This window comes from Cetorhinus maximus, chromosome 10 (assembly GCF_964194155.1).
Source record: "Cetorhinus maximus chromosome 10, sCetMax3.hap1.1, whole genome shotgun sequence".
Taxonomy (NCBI): Eukaryota; Metazoa; Chordata; class Chondrichthyes; order Lamniformes; family Cetorhinidae; genus Cetorhinus; species Cetorhinus maximus.
The window spans coordinates 118,382,225-118,395,330 of record NC_135888.1 but is presented as its reverse complement, the minus strand read 5'-3'; the positions used below and the strand labels follow the sequence as shown (position 1 = coordinate 118,395,330).

The window sequence follows — 13,106 nt, the reverse complement described above, 5'->3', positions numbered from 1 at the left end:
TATTCGGCCTGGTGGTAGTGTCACACATTACAATGGACGGTGTCCTCAGTATAAAGACAAGACTTTGGGTTGGATTTTACGGGACACTGCAGTCCCAACTAAAAAGTTGCAGGAGCCCGCACAAGATCCCACGGCTGCCCCGCAGTTGGTGCTTGGATAAGCATTAATTGCTTTAAGGCGCGACTCTTTCCAACCACACACCACCCAACCCCTCTCTTGGGAGGAAGCGGATGGCTGACAGCTCTGTAGACCCAGCATCGTCAGCCAAGAGTTGGTGGCCACTGCTGGGACTACAGGCAGTCCAACCACACTGAGGAGCCCAGGTAAGTCCAGGGTCAGGGGTCTCAGCAAAAGTGGTGAGGAGGCTGGGGCGCCAGGTCAAGAGGCCAGGCCAGGGTTGAAGGGGTGTTAACCTTGAGGGAAGCCTCCGATGGGCCCAAAGGACTGGCAAAGATGTTCCCCTCTCCCCTTGCCATCACCAAAAAAAAGCTGCCAGGCTTCCCACATGGCATGGGCCTCCCCATGCCCTGTAAAATATCATTGGGGGTGGGATGAGGCCCTTAACTGACCATTAATTGGTGACTTAAGGCCCTCAATAGGCCCAGGGTGGACAGGCTGCCCAATGCCTTCTCAGACAGGTGAGGGGCGGGAGGCGGGCAGCGGGAAGACCACCTGATGAATTTTACCTGCCTACTCCTGACCTTCACACCTGCCGGTGGAGGAGTGTAAAGTTCAACCCTTTGTCTCTACAAGAACTGTGCATTGGTCACTCCTGCCAATACCATCATGGACAGTTGCATCTGTGCAGGTAGATTGGTAAGGACCAGTTCAAATAAGTTTTTTCTTAGCTTTCTTGTTAGTTTCCCATACCTTCTATTAGATATGTCCTTCAGGAGAGCCAGTCCTTCAAGAGAGAGGTACTACCGAGCCACTATTATTGATGGACATTGTACTTTGGGTGGGGTACGTCATTCTGTGCCTTTGCTACACTCAATGCTTCTTCCAAGTGATGGATTAGCATTGATTCATAAGCTGAAGGTGGGTGATAATCAGCAGGAGGCTTCGTTGCCCATGTTTGACCTGATGAGACTTAATGGGGTCTGGAGCCAATATTGAGGACTTGCAAGGTCACTCCCTCCTGACCATATACCACTTTGCTACCAGCTCTGTCCTGCCGGTGGGACAGGGCATAATAGGGATAGTGATGGAGGAGTCTGGGACAATGGTTTTTAGGTTTCTGTGGGCATGACTTTGTCAGGCTTGACTAGTTTGTGGGACAGCTCTCCCAATTTAGGCAGGAGACCCCAGATGTTAGTGAGGAGGACTTTGCAGGATCGATTGAGAAGTTTGTACCTTTGTTAGTTCTGACGCCTGGGTCGATACCGGGTCGTCCATCTGTTTTTATTCTTTAACTTGTATGTAGCAATTTGGTACAACTGAGTACAGCATTTCAGAGGACAGTTAACAGTCAACCACATCACTGTAGACCTGAAGTCACATGTAGGCCAATCCAGGTAAGGATGGCAGATTTCTTTTCTTGAAGGACATTAGCGAACTAGATGCGTCTTTACAATAATATAGCGGTTTCATGATCATTTTATTGCAGACTTATTACCAAAAAAAACTGGTTTTATAAATGGAAGTGTTTTTTTAGAAATGTTGGTCAAAAAGACCTGACTGCAGTTAGTGAATGTAAACCTCCGCCTAAACTTTCATCATGAATGGGAAGTGCTGTCACCGCTCCCCCCGCATCCCCCCACCCCCCGCAACCCAGTATTGCATTTTTTTTTAACTGAAAAGGGACCTCATTGTACCATTGTAAAGGAAATTCTGCTTGTTCCCAGCTACCCCCCGTCAGTATTTTGAACCCTACTTAGCGTGCGAGAAGCTCAACTGCAGCCAGGATAAAGCAGCCCGCAGGATTGGCACCTCATCCAAGTTTTGACTTCAATTTTCGTAGGTGTTGCAGCCCTTCAGGCTATAAAACTTTGGATTCAATGTTCAGGAATATACATGTTCAGTGCCATCCTTTTTCTTCTCTTTAGCATTGATGGACATGCTGCATCGTTCTAACTTTTTCTCTGTTTTATATTTCCAGCATTTGCAATTTTTTTCTATCGTAATTCTTCCTAGAAATTAAACCAAATGACTGAAATTCTGCTTAGAAAATTTAAAATGAGGTTGATTAATGTTATCTCCTGCTACTTTTCAGATGCTAGCACTCAAACGGAGATGTCTGGACCAGTAATCCATCACAAAATTGCATGTGTTTCTGCAGCCGTATCAGACGAGTCAGTGGCAGGTGACAGTGGTGTATATGAAGCAGTCAGAAGGTATATAAAGCACGTTTATGTTTTATTGAAATCGAAAAATGATTTCCTTTAGTCCTGTTCTCCATGTGCACTTGCAAACTCTTTTTTTAGTTTTGAAACTCGCCATTCCGTTTTGTCACCAAACTCCTTCAACAAAATTAATTAAGAGTCCAAGGCCTGGTTTTTCGGCCATGGCGCGGTGGGTCCCGAGGCAACGGGCCATTAAAACTTCCATTCACTTCGGCAGGACTGGAAGATTCTGCAGGTGGGAGGGGCTGGAAAATTCTGGCCCAAGTATAATTACTGAAAAATACAAAATAGCTCATTGACTAAAAAGTTGTGTAGTTTGTTCTTATATGTTATATTCTGACTCTAGATCGTGTGAGATAGAAGATGTACTTTTCGATGATGAAATTGAAGCACTAGGAGCTTCCCGACTCCAGATTGGAATGAAGTAAGACCTGAAGTCCTCTTAATATTGTCTTAAAGATTTAAAAATTGCTGGCAACTTAAAAACTAGAACTTTTTTTTTATTTTTACAACTGGATATAACAACTCATTTGCCAAAAGTTCACTTGAATTTTAACCAAAGGAGAAGAATTCTGAAAAGAAAAGAAAACCTGTTCTAAGTATCATTGGGGAGTTCGAAAAGAAGAGGCAGCCAAGCAATTGAAATGGAAATTCATTGAAAAGTTGGAAAAGCTTGAAGGCCAAAAGGGAGCCATGAAGGCCTCCAATAAACTGGCCAAACTGCTTTGTTTTTTAGCTCACTAGAATTGAAATGTGTTTGTTTATACTTCGTTTTTCATACTGTTTCATTAATTTGCATAATATTTAGGTGAGCTGTTATTACTCAGCAAAGTTTCTTGCTTAACAGTAAGTGCCCTTTTTTGCAGGTATGATGATAAAAGCAAAAGATTTGCAATATTTATTATTCAGTTGAGCAATCTAGCAGGACTCTCATTACCACAGAACCGTACAGTGTAAGTAGAAAAAATCTTTGTGATATAGATATGCATAATTTCATCACCACTTACTATTATTGCTTTTGTTACAAATTAAATATTACAAGATCGGGTTAAGCTGATTGAAGTGCTGACTAAGTTAGCCGAAAGGGTACTACTTGTGATGACTTTTGGAAGGTGAATACACTTTAAAAAGATGTACATTAAGTTTATTTACCCTCCCATTCCTGTGGACAATTCAAATTGTTGAATGCCAACATTTCTGTTTTTTATACTATTATATGGATTTGGGAATAAGAAATATACTTAAAGTTTAGCATGAAGTTAAATTGTGGCCAGGGCTCCCCTGGATTCATGTGCCAAAATGTTCATCGTAGGTACTCCATCTTAAAATGATCAACAGCCTTTTGTGGAACAATTAATCGAGCAATTAAGCAAATAACTTTTAATCGGTTTTGCATATTTTTTGCAACATTACCATTAAGATTTGCTGTAGCAAGTTAGAGCAATGAATCCATGGACTTGCATTGAGACTATATTAGTTACCAATGTAAAGTATAGTCCAACATTATGGCTATGATGCCAGCCTAAGAAAATTCAGCAGCCTGCGTACAAGAGCAAATAAATCGCTTGTTGCAGAAAAATTTAGAAGTAATTTTGTTGTGCCTTCAAAATTGCTGCCTATTGCCAGAGGAAACAAACAGTTAATGCCAAGTTAAGGGCCTCATCCCGCCACCGCCAGGATTTAACTGAAGGTGGGAGAGGCCCATGCCAAGCGGCTAGTCCAGCAGGTTTCCCTGTGCGGGCTCATGGCGGGTAAGGGCGGAGATCCCCCTGGACCCATTGGAGAACAAGATGTTACTCCCCCTAGGCTTACCACTTTCCCACCCCGACCCATGGTCTCGCATACCCTTGCCGGAGTCCACGAGAACCCCAAAGGCTTACAGTCCCAATGCAGAGTCGAATACCTCCTCAATCCCTGAGTGCAGTACTGGTAGTGGCTGCTAATCCTGGTGGCATTTCCAGCATCTGATTGGTCAGCAGCTCTCTGATGCAGGACTTCCTGTCCCTGAGGGGCAGAAATCCAGCCTCCAGTCTATTAACGACCAATTGACTATAAAATGACAATGGAGTATCGTTTCTTCTACTGGGCGGGCTGCCCCCAATTATTTTAGCCTAGTAGGTGGGGCCCATGGTGCCGCATAAAATTCAGCCCTATATTTTAATAAGTCTTTCATAGAAGATTTTTGACAAAGTCCTCCAAAAGCCCAAAATAACTGTAGAATAGATTTCCTCTTGTGTTGTCAGCAGTACCGATGGGCACAAAGCAGTTTATGGGGAAGTGGCAGTAGATATTTGAGATGATTTCACACCCACCATGTAAAAGCCATGTTTCTAAGCCATCTTATGGCTTCATTGATGGAGATTCTTGAAACTTGTTAATGAGAGGTCTACATCTGAACCAGAGCGGCACTAACGTCTTTGCGGGTGGGTTTGCTAGTGCTGTTGGGAGGAGTTTAAACTAATTCGGCAGGGTGAGGGGACACAGAATGTTAGCCGAATAGGGACACATCATAATACAGTAAGACGTTCAAGTCAGAGGGAGTACAGCTGCATTAAGTTTCAAGGGAGTAAGGCAAGGCTGGATGGCCTCTACTTTAATGCCAGGAGTATTACAGGTAAAACGGATGAGTTAAGGGTGAGGATTGACACGTGGAATTGTGATATAGTAGCCATCACTGAGACGTGGTTGAGGGAGGGGCAGGATTGGCAGCTTAACATTCAGGAATATGGAATCTTCAGACGAGACAGGGGAGGGGGTAAAAGAGGAGGAGGCATTGCATTATTAGTTAAGGAGTCAGTTACTGCAGTAAGGAGAGATGATATCTTGGAGGGGGCATCGAATGAAGCTTTGTGGTAGAGCTTAGGAATAAAAAAGGGGCAGCCACATTGTTAGGTGTTTATTATAGACCCCCAGATAGTCAGCGGGAAATTGAGGAGCAAATGTGTGCACAATTTGCGGAGGTGTTTAAAAACAATAACAATAGGGTAATTATATTAGGTGATTTCAACTTTCCCAACATTATTTGGGAGAGACATAGTGTTAAGGGCTTGGATGGAGTGGATTTCTTGAAATGTGTACAGGAGAACTGCTAAGGTCAATATGTAGAGGGTCCAACAAGGGACAGCGCAGTGCTGGACCTAATTCTGGGGAATGAAGCTGGACAGGTGGCTGAGGTGGTGGTGGGGGAGCATTTTAGTGATATGGTACAATTTAAGCTTGTTATGGACAAAGAAATAGACAAGTTGCAAAAAAATGTTTTGGATTGGGGGAGGACGGATTTTAGTAAAATAAGGCAGGATCTTGTCAAGGTAGACTGGGAACAGCTACTTGTGGGGAAATCTACAGAGAAGCAGTGGGGGGCGTTCAAAAAGGAAATGGGGAGGGTACAGGCTCAACATGTTCCCTCTAGGGTGATAGGAAGGAGTAACAAGCCCAGAGAACCATGGATGACCAGAGATATTCAGGATACGGTGACAAGGAAAAGAGAGGCTTTTAGCAGGTACAGGGGAAGCAAATCAGCGGAGGCATTAGTGGAGTTCAGAAAGTGCAGGGTGGAGCTTGAGAAAGCAATTCGGAGAACAAAGAGGGGAAATGAGAAAGCTCTGGCCGGTAAAAGTAGAGAAAATCCCAAGATATTCTATAAGTATATCAATGGGAAGAGGATAACCAGGGAAAGAATAGGGCCCATAAGGGACGAAGGGGAAAATCTATGGGTGGAGCCAGAGGAGTGTTGAACGAATACTTCACATCCGTCTTCACCCAAGAGAATGAGGATGAAGGTATCGAACTCGGGGAGAGAGACTGCAAGGTTCTTAAGCAAATTGATACAGGGAGTGACAAGGTATTGGATGTGTTGGCAGGCTTAAAAGTGGACAAAATCTCCAGGTCCGGATGATTTGTCTCAGACTGCTGAGGGAGGCGATCGCAGGGGCTCTGACCCAAATTTTTAATTCCTCTCTGGCCACGGGGGAGGTGCCAGAGGACTGGAGAACAGCTAATGTGGTTCTGCTATTTAAGACGGGTTGTAGAGATAAGCCAGGGAACTATAGGCCAGTGACTCTCACGTCAGTGGTAGGGAAACTATTGGAGAAAATTCTGAAGGAGAGAATCTATCTCTACTTGGAGAGGCAAGGTTTGATCAGGGATAGTTAGCATGGCTTTGTCAGAGGGAGGTCATGCCTAACAAATTTGATTGAATTTTTTGAGGAGGTGACCAGGTGTGTAGATGAGGGTAGTGCAGTTGATGTAGTTTATATGGATTTCATATATCTTTGACCAGGTCCCACATGGGAGACTTATAAAGAAGGCAAATGCACATGGGATACAGGTAATTTGATAAGGTGGATTCAATTTTGGCTTAGTTGTACGAGACAGAGGGTGATGACAGAAGGATGCTTTAGTGACTGGAAACCAGTGTCCAGTGGAGTACCACAGGGATCTGTGCTGGGTCCCCTATTATTTGTCATTTATATAAACAACATAGATGACTATGTGGGGGGTAGGATTAGTAAGTTTGCGGATGACACAAAGATTGGCCGGGTGGTTAACAGTGAGGTTGAGTGTCTTGGGCTACAGGAAGATATAGACGGGATGGTCAAATGGGCAGATAAGTGGCAGATGGAATTTAACCTTGAAAAGTGTGAGGTGATACACTTTGGAAGGAGTAATTTGACAAGGAAGTATTCAATGAACGGCATGACACTAGGAAATTCAGAGGAACAAAGGGACCTTGGCGTGTGTGTCCATAGATCTCTGAAGGCGGAGGGGCATGTTAGTGGGGCGGTGAAAAAGGCATATGGGACACTTGCCTTTATCAATCGAGGCATAGATTACAAAAGTAGAGAGGTCATGTTGGAGTTGTATAGAACCTTGGTGAGGCTGCAGCTGGAGTACTGTGTGCAGTTCTGGTTGCCACATTATAGGAAGGATGTGATTGCACTGGAGGGGGTGCAGAGGAGATTCACCAGGATGTTGCCTGGGATGAAACATTTAAGTTACAAAGAGAGGTTGGATAGACTTGGGTTGATTTCGTTGGAGCAGAGAAGACTGAGGGGCGACCTGATTGAGGTGTACAAGATTATGAGGGGCGTGGATAGGGAGCAGCTGTTCCCCTTATTTGAAGAGTCAGTCACAAGGGGACATAAGTTCAAGGTGAGGGGCAAGAGAGTTAGGTGGGATGTGAGGAAAAACTTTTTTACCCAGAAGGTGATGACGGTCTGGAATGCACTGCCTGGGAGGGTGGTGGAGGCGGGTTGCCTCACATCCTTTAAAAAGTACCTGGGTGAGCACTTGGCACGTCATAACATTCAAGGCTATGGGCCAAGTGCTGGTAAATGGGATTAGATAGGTAGGTCAGGTGTTTCTAATGTGTCGGTGCAGACTCGATGGGCCGAAGGGCCTCTTCTGCACTCTGTGGTTCTGAGAACCTCGTTAAATCTTTAAACGTTTTGAAAAATAATTGAAATGTAACCATGACACACATTGCAGGAAACAATGTGAACCAACTATTGATGTTTAATATTGACGAATCCCATAGCAAATGCTTGTCAACCTCAGGGTCATTTGTCATTATGGCACAAGAAGCCATTCAGCAGATTGAGTCCAGGCCATCTCTCTGTAGAGCAATCCAATTGGTCCCATTCCTCACCCAATCTCCATAGCCTTGCAGGTTTATTTCACTCAAGTACCCATCCAATTTCCTTTTGAAATCATTCATTGTCTCTGCTTCTACCACCCTCATAGGCAGCAAGTCCTGTGTCATTACCATTTGTTGCATTGAAAACCTTCTTTCTCACTCCCCTGGCATCTCTTACCCAAAATCTAAATCTGTGCCTCCGAGTCCTTGTACCTTCAGCTAATGGGAACAGCTATTCTTTTTCTACCTTATCTAAACCTATCATAATCTTGTACACCTCTATCAAATCTCCCCTCAATCTCATTTGCTCCAAGGAGAACAACCCCAACCTGTGCAACCTAACCTTGTAACTAAAATTCCCTCATAACCATTCTGATAAGTCTCCTCTGCCCTATCTCACATCCTTCATAGAGTGTGGTGACTGCAACAGGATGAAATACTCTGGTGGTGGCCTAACCAGATTTTTATAAAAGTTCATCATATCTTCCCTGCTTTTGTACTCATTACCCCTATTTGCGAAGCCCATGATCCCATATGCTTTGTGAACCAGTCTCTAATATGTCCTGCCACCTTCAGAGATCTATGCAGTGAACACCCAGGACCCTCTGTTCCTGCACATTCTTTAGAAACTATGTCATTAAGTTTGACTTGCCTTGCCCTATCCCTTCTGCCAAAATGCATCATCTCACACTTCTCCTCTGTATTAAATTTGTTCTGCCATTTGCCTGCGCATTCTGCGAGTCTACCTAAGCAAGATCTGTTGCAGTCAATTAGTATCATACTCACTGTCTGTCACATCTCCAAGATTGGTATCGTTGGCAAATTTTGAAATTTTACTCTATTCCTATATCCATGTAATTTGCATCTATCAGTAAAACAGTACTGAGCCTTGAGGAACACCACTTCTTATCATTTTGCAGTCTGAAAATAACCATTTACCACAACTTAAATAAGAACAAAAAATGCTGGAAAAATTCAGTAGGTCAGGCAGCATCTGTGTAGAGAAACAAGAGTTAAGATTTCAGGTCGAGGATCAGACTGATAGAAAGATCGAAATGTAAGTTTTTAAGCCAGTGGAAGGGGGGTGTGGGCAGGAAGAACAAAAGAGAAGGTCTGTGACAGGGTGGAGGCTTGGGGAGATTAAATAACAAAATATTTCATGATGTGACAGCCAACAGTGTGATAATGGATATTGTAAACAAACAAAGGTTGTGTCCAGATGAGGATGAATGGCTAAATAAACCATCAAAGGCAATATGAAGAGATGCAGACCATAAGATGTAGGAGCAGAAGTAGGCCATTCAGCCCACCGAGTCTGCTCCGCCATTCAATGAGATCATAGTTGATCTGATAATCCTCAACTCCACTTTCCTCCCTTTTCCCCAAAACCCTTGATTCCCTTACTGATTAAAAATCTTGTCTATCTCAGCCTTGAATATACTTGATGGTTCAGCCTCTACAGCTCTCTGCGGTAAAGAATTCCACAGATTGACTACCCTCTGAGAGGAGAAACTCTCCTCATCTCTGTTTTAAATGAGCGCCCCCTTACTCTGAGATTATGCCCTCTGGTCCTAGAATCTCCCCCAAGGGGAAATAACCTCTCTGCATCTACCCTACCAAGCCCCCTAAGAATCTTATATGTTTCAATAAGGTCGCATCTTGTTCTTCTAAACTCCAATGAGTACAGGCCCAACCTATTCAACTCTCCTCAGAAGAAAATCCCTCCATGCCCGGGATCAACCTAGTGAACCTTTTCTGGACTGCCTCCAATGCCAGTATATCTTTCCTTAGATAAGGGGACCAAAATTGTTCACAGTATTCTATATGTGGCCTAACAAGTGCCTTGTATAGTTTTAGCAAGACTTCCCTATTTTTATACTCCATTCCCCTTGAAATAAAGGCCAACATTCCCAGTTCACTCCAGCCAACTCTGCCCTCATTCCATTGGAATTACCCTTATTTAAGTTTAGCACAGTTGTTTCCAACCCAAGTTTCTTACTCTCAAATTGCATGCTAAATTCTACCACATTATGGTCACTGTTGCCTACGGGATACTTTATTCTGAGATCATTTCTTAAACATGCCTCATTGCACATTACCAGATCCAAAATAGCCTGATCCCTGGTTGGATTCACAACATACTGTTCTAAGAAACTGTCCCGAATATCTATGAATTCTTGCTCGTGTCTATCTCTGCCAATTTGATTTTCCCAATCTACGTGAAGATTAAAGTCACTCATGATTAATGTACAGCCTTTTTTACATGCCTTTATTATCTCCTGATTTATTCTCTGTCCTACAGTAATTACTGTCAGGGGACCTATAGACTACTCTCACCAGTGTCTTCTTCCCCTTGTTATTTCTTACCTCCACCCATATGGATTCTACATCTTCCGATCCAAGATCCTTTCTTGCTATTGTACTATTCCATCTCATACTAACACAGCGACCCCGCCACCCTTTCCTTCCTGCCTGTTCTTTTGAAAAGTCACATACCCCTGAATATTTAGTTCCCAGCTTTGATCTCCTTGTAACCACGTCTCCGTAATGGCTATAAAACCATTCCCATTAACCTCTATTTGTGCCGTTAATTCATTTATTTTGTTCCAGATACTACGTGCTTTTGTCCCACTCTGGGTATTGTTACCTAAAATAGCTGCCCTGCAAGGCTGCCACCTCCTTTTCCTTTGTAAGCCTACGTATATCCTTGCCATCACTATCTCCACTTCCATAGCATTGGCTGACTCATTTGCTGCTGAAACATCCATCCTGCTTTTGTTACCACTAGACTAGTCTATTGTAATGTACTCCTGGCCAGCTTCCCATCTTCCACTCTCCATAAATTTAAGCTCATCCAAGACTCTGCTGCCAACTTGTACCAAGTACCGTTCGCCCATCACCCTTGCCCTTGCTGCCCTCCCCTTGCTCCCAGTTAAGCAATCCCTTGAATTTAAAATCCTCATCCTTGCTTTCAAACCTCGTCATGGATTTGTCCCTCCCTATCTACAATCCTCCAAGATAACTGCACTCCTCCAATTCTGGTGCTTTGCACATCCCTGATTTTAACTGCTCCGCCATTGGAGTTTCAGCCACCGAGGGCCTAAACTCTAGAATACCCTTGAACCTCTTCGCCCCTCTTCCCTCCCTTAAGATGCTTCTTAAAACCTACCTCCTTGATCAAGCTTTTGTTTACCTACCCTAATATCCCCTCATGTGCATCAGTGTCAAATTTTGTCTGATAGTACACCTGTGAAGTGCATTGGCATGTTTTGCTAGGTTAGAGGTGCCACAAATGCAACTTGTTGTTTATGTAAGAGACTGAGTAGCTACATCAGCACCTCGAAAGCAAGTAAGAATTAACAGGTATTCTTGACATACTTGATTTTTCTTTAGAGGTTGCGGTTCCATTTCTGTGGGAAAAGAAATAGCGTACTTTATCATTAAGTATGACCGAACCATTTCAATGGACTGGGAGTGTAACAATATTAGTTTATTTCTCATTGGTGTTGCACATGCAAATCAAGGCCAAGTGGAGTCTTGTTGTGGTTAGAGGGAAGGGATAAGTGAACTAGGGCACCGACATAATTCAGTTCCCATCTTAGTCATAGATTCTGCCCTCATCTTGTATTTCCATTATAAATGTCTACATCCACATCTACAATGGAAGCTGACTCTGTAAATTTATAATTGCACCCACCTGCATTGATGATACTACCTAGCCTCTCAAGCCCCAGAAACATTGCAGAAATGTGCCCTTCAGTCCCATAGGGATTTTATGAATTTGTCAGAAGTCCAGACCTGGGTCCCCAGCACGAACCCTGCTTCCACTGAATGACAGGCTACAATGTCTTCTGCATGGTGTAACAGCCCTTTCATATTCCATCAACCTGACATCAAGAAAATCCGAGGGCCTAAGCTCTGAAATTCTCTCCTTAAACCAAATTTTTTTTTATTTTCTAGTACACTTGACCTGATTTTTAATTTTTTTTTTGCAGTTATATCCGAGTGGCTGTGCTCCCATGCTCTGAAAATGCAAGTTGTCTGTTCCGCACCAAAGCATCAATAGCTGCTGAAAGCCTGGCATATAATGAAGTCTTTTGGATCACCGTTTCCTTTTCTGCTTTGCGTCAGAAGACTCTGCGAGTTGATGTTTGCTCGGTGGATAAATCTCACCGGGAAGAATGTTTGGTTGGTAATTGTGTTGAATGTTAAAAACGCTACAATTGCATTTTATATGCTGAGAAACTGCACTTTTGTGAGCTTGCAGTTGGCCAAGAACTTTGGGTTCTTACTGCAGCTGAGTCCCAACTTATTTAGCATTCCAGTAGTGTAGTCCTTGGACTCAATAGCTTTGGGCTAGCAATTGGCCCATTTTTTTTTTCTGCGATTCTAAACTGGAATGGTGTTTCCATTTTGTAAATGTTCATTGAACCGTAAGCCATATGTCTCACACACACCAACTCCTGACAGCATTTCAATTCTTGTAATGCAAGAGCAAATCAGTGAATAAGGAGGAGTTGTTCAAATGCATGAGTTCATCCTTCATCACTACCATTTTGTAGGGAGGATTAAGGGTTATTATCCTGCTCCACACCTACTTCCTTGAGCATCTTTGATTTGAACCAATAGTTTTGACTAATCCTCATACATGAATATTTACTGTTTAGATTTAAGTGTCAGACATGACATAAAGTCTTCGGCAAATTGCTCATAACAACAGATGTTATTGTTCCTATACAATGGTCACTTTCCCCAGATTTGTAACATTATACAGTGTAAGGAGAATGCACAAACAGTAAGAAAGCTAGATTAATTATCTTAATTCTTTAAATTATTTACATCCTTTACACACTGAAAATTCCATCCATCTCCAAGGACAGATGTCATTCCAACTTGGCGAATAATCACAACCATTTTAAAGATTTTTGTATGCATTTTCTGTATTTTTAATCGCTTAGAAGATAGTAAGCAAAGTCACATTTGTCACATCTTATGGGTCCATCGTATTCTGGAACATTATGATAGTGAGCAGAGACACTCCCTTCTAGGAGTAATTGTCTCTTATGGTTAGAATGACAAATTTTGGAGCAATTTCACTTGTGCTGGAACAGGACTAAATAACAATACTA

General features: G+C 43.0%; 1 protein-coding gene across 1 annotated transcript in view; it reads left to right on the top strand.

Moving 5' to 3' along the window:
- wwc1 (WW and C2 domain containing 1) overlaps positions 1-13,106 on the top strand; it is a 161,430-nt gene that overhangs the window by 93,455 nt on the left and 54,869 nt on the right. The window contains exons 12-15 of the mRNA XM_078551048.1: positions 2,213-2,333; positions 2,689-2,766; positions 3,209-3,295; positions 11,973-12,165. Coding sequence (XP_078407174.1) covers positions 2,213-2,333; positions 2,689-2,766; positions 3,209-3,295; positions 11,973-12,165 — 479 coding nt within the window. The remainder of the gene's footprint in view (positions 1-2,212; positions 2,334-2,688; positions 2,767-3,208; positions 3,296-11,972; positions 12,166-13,106) is intronic.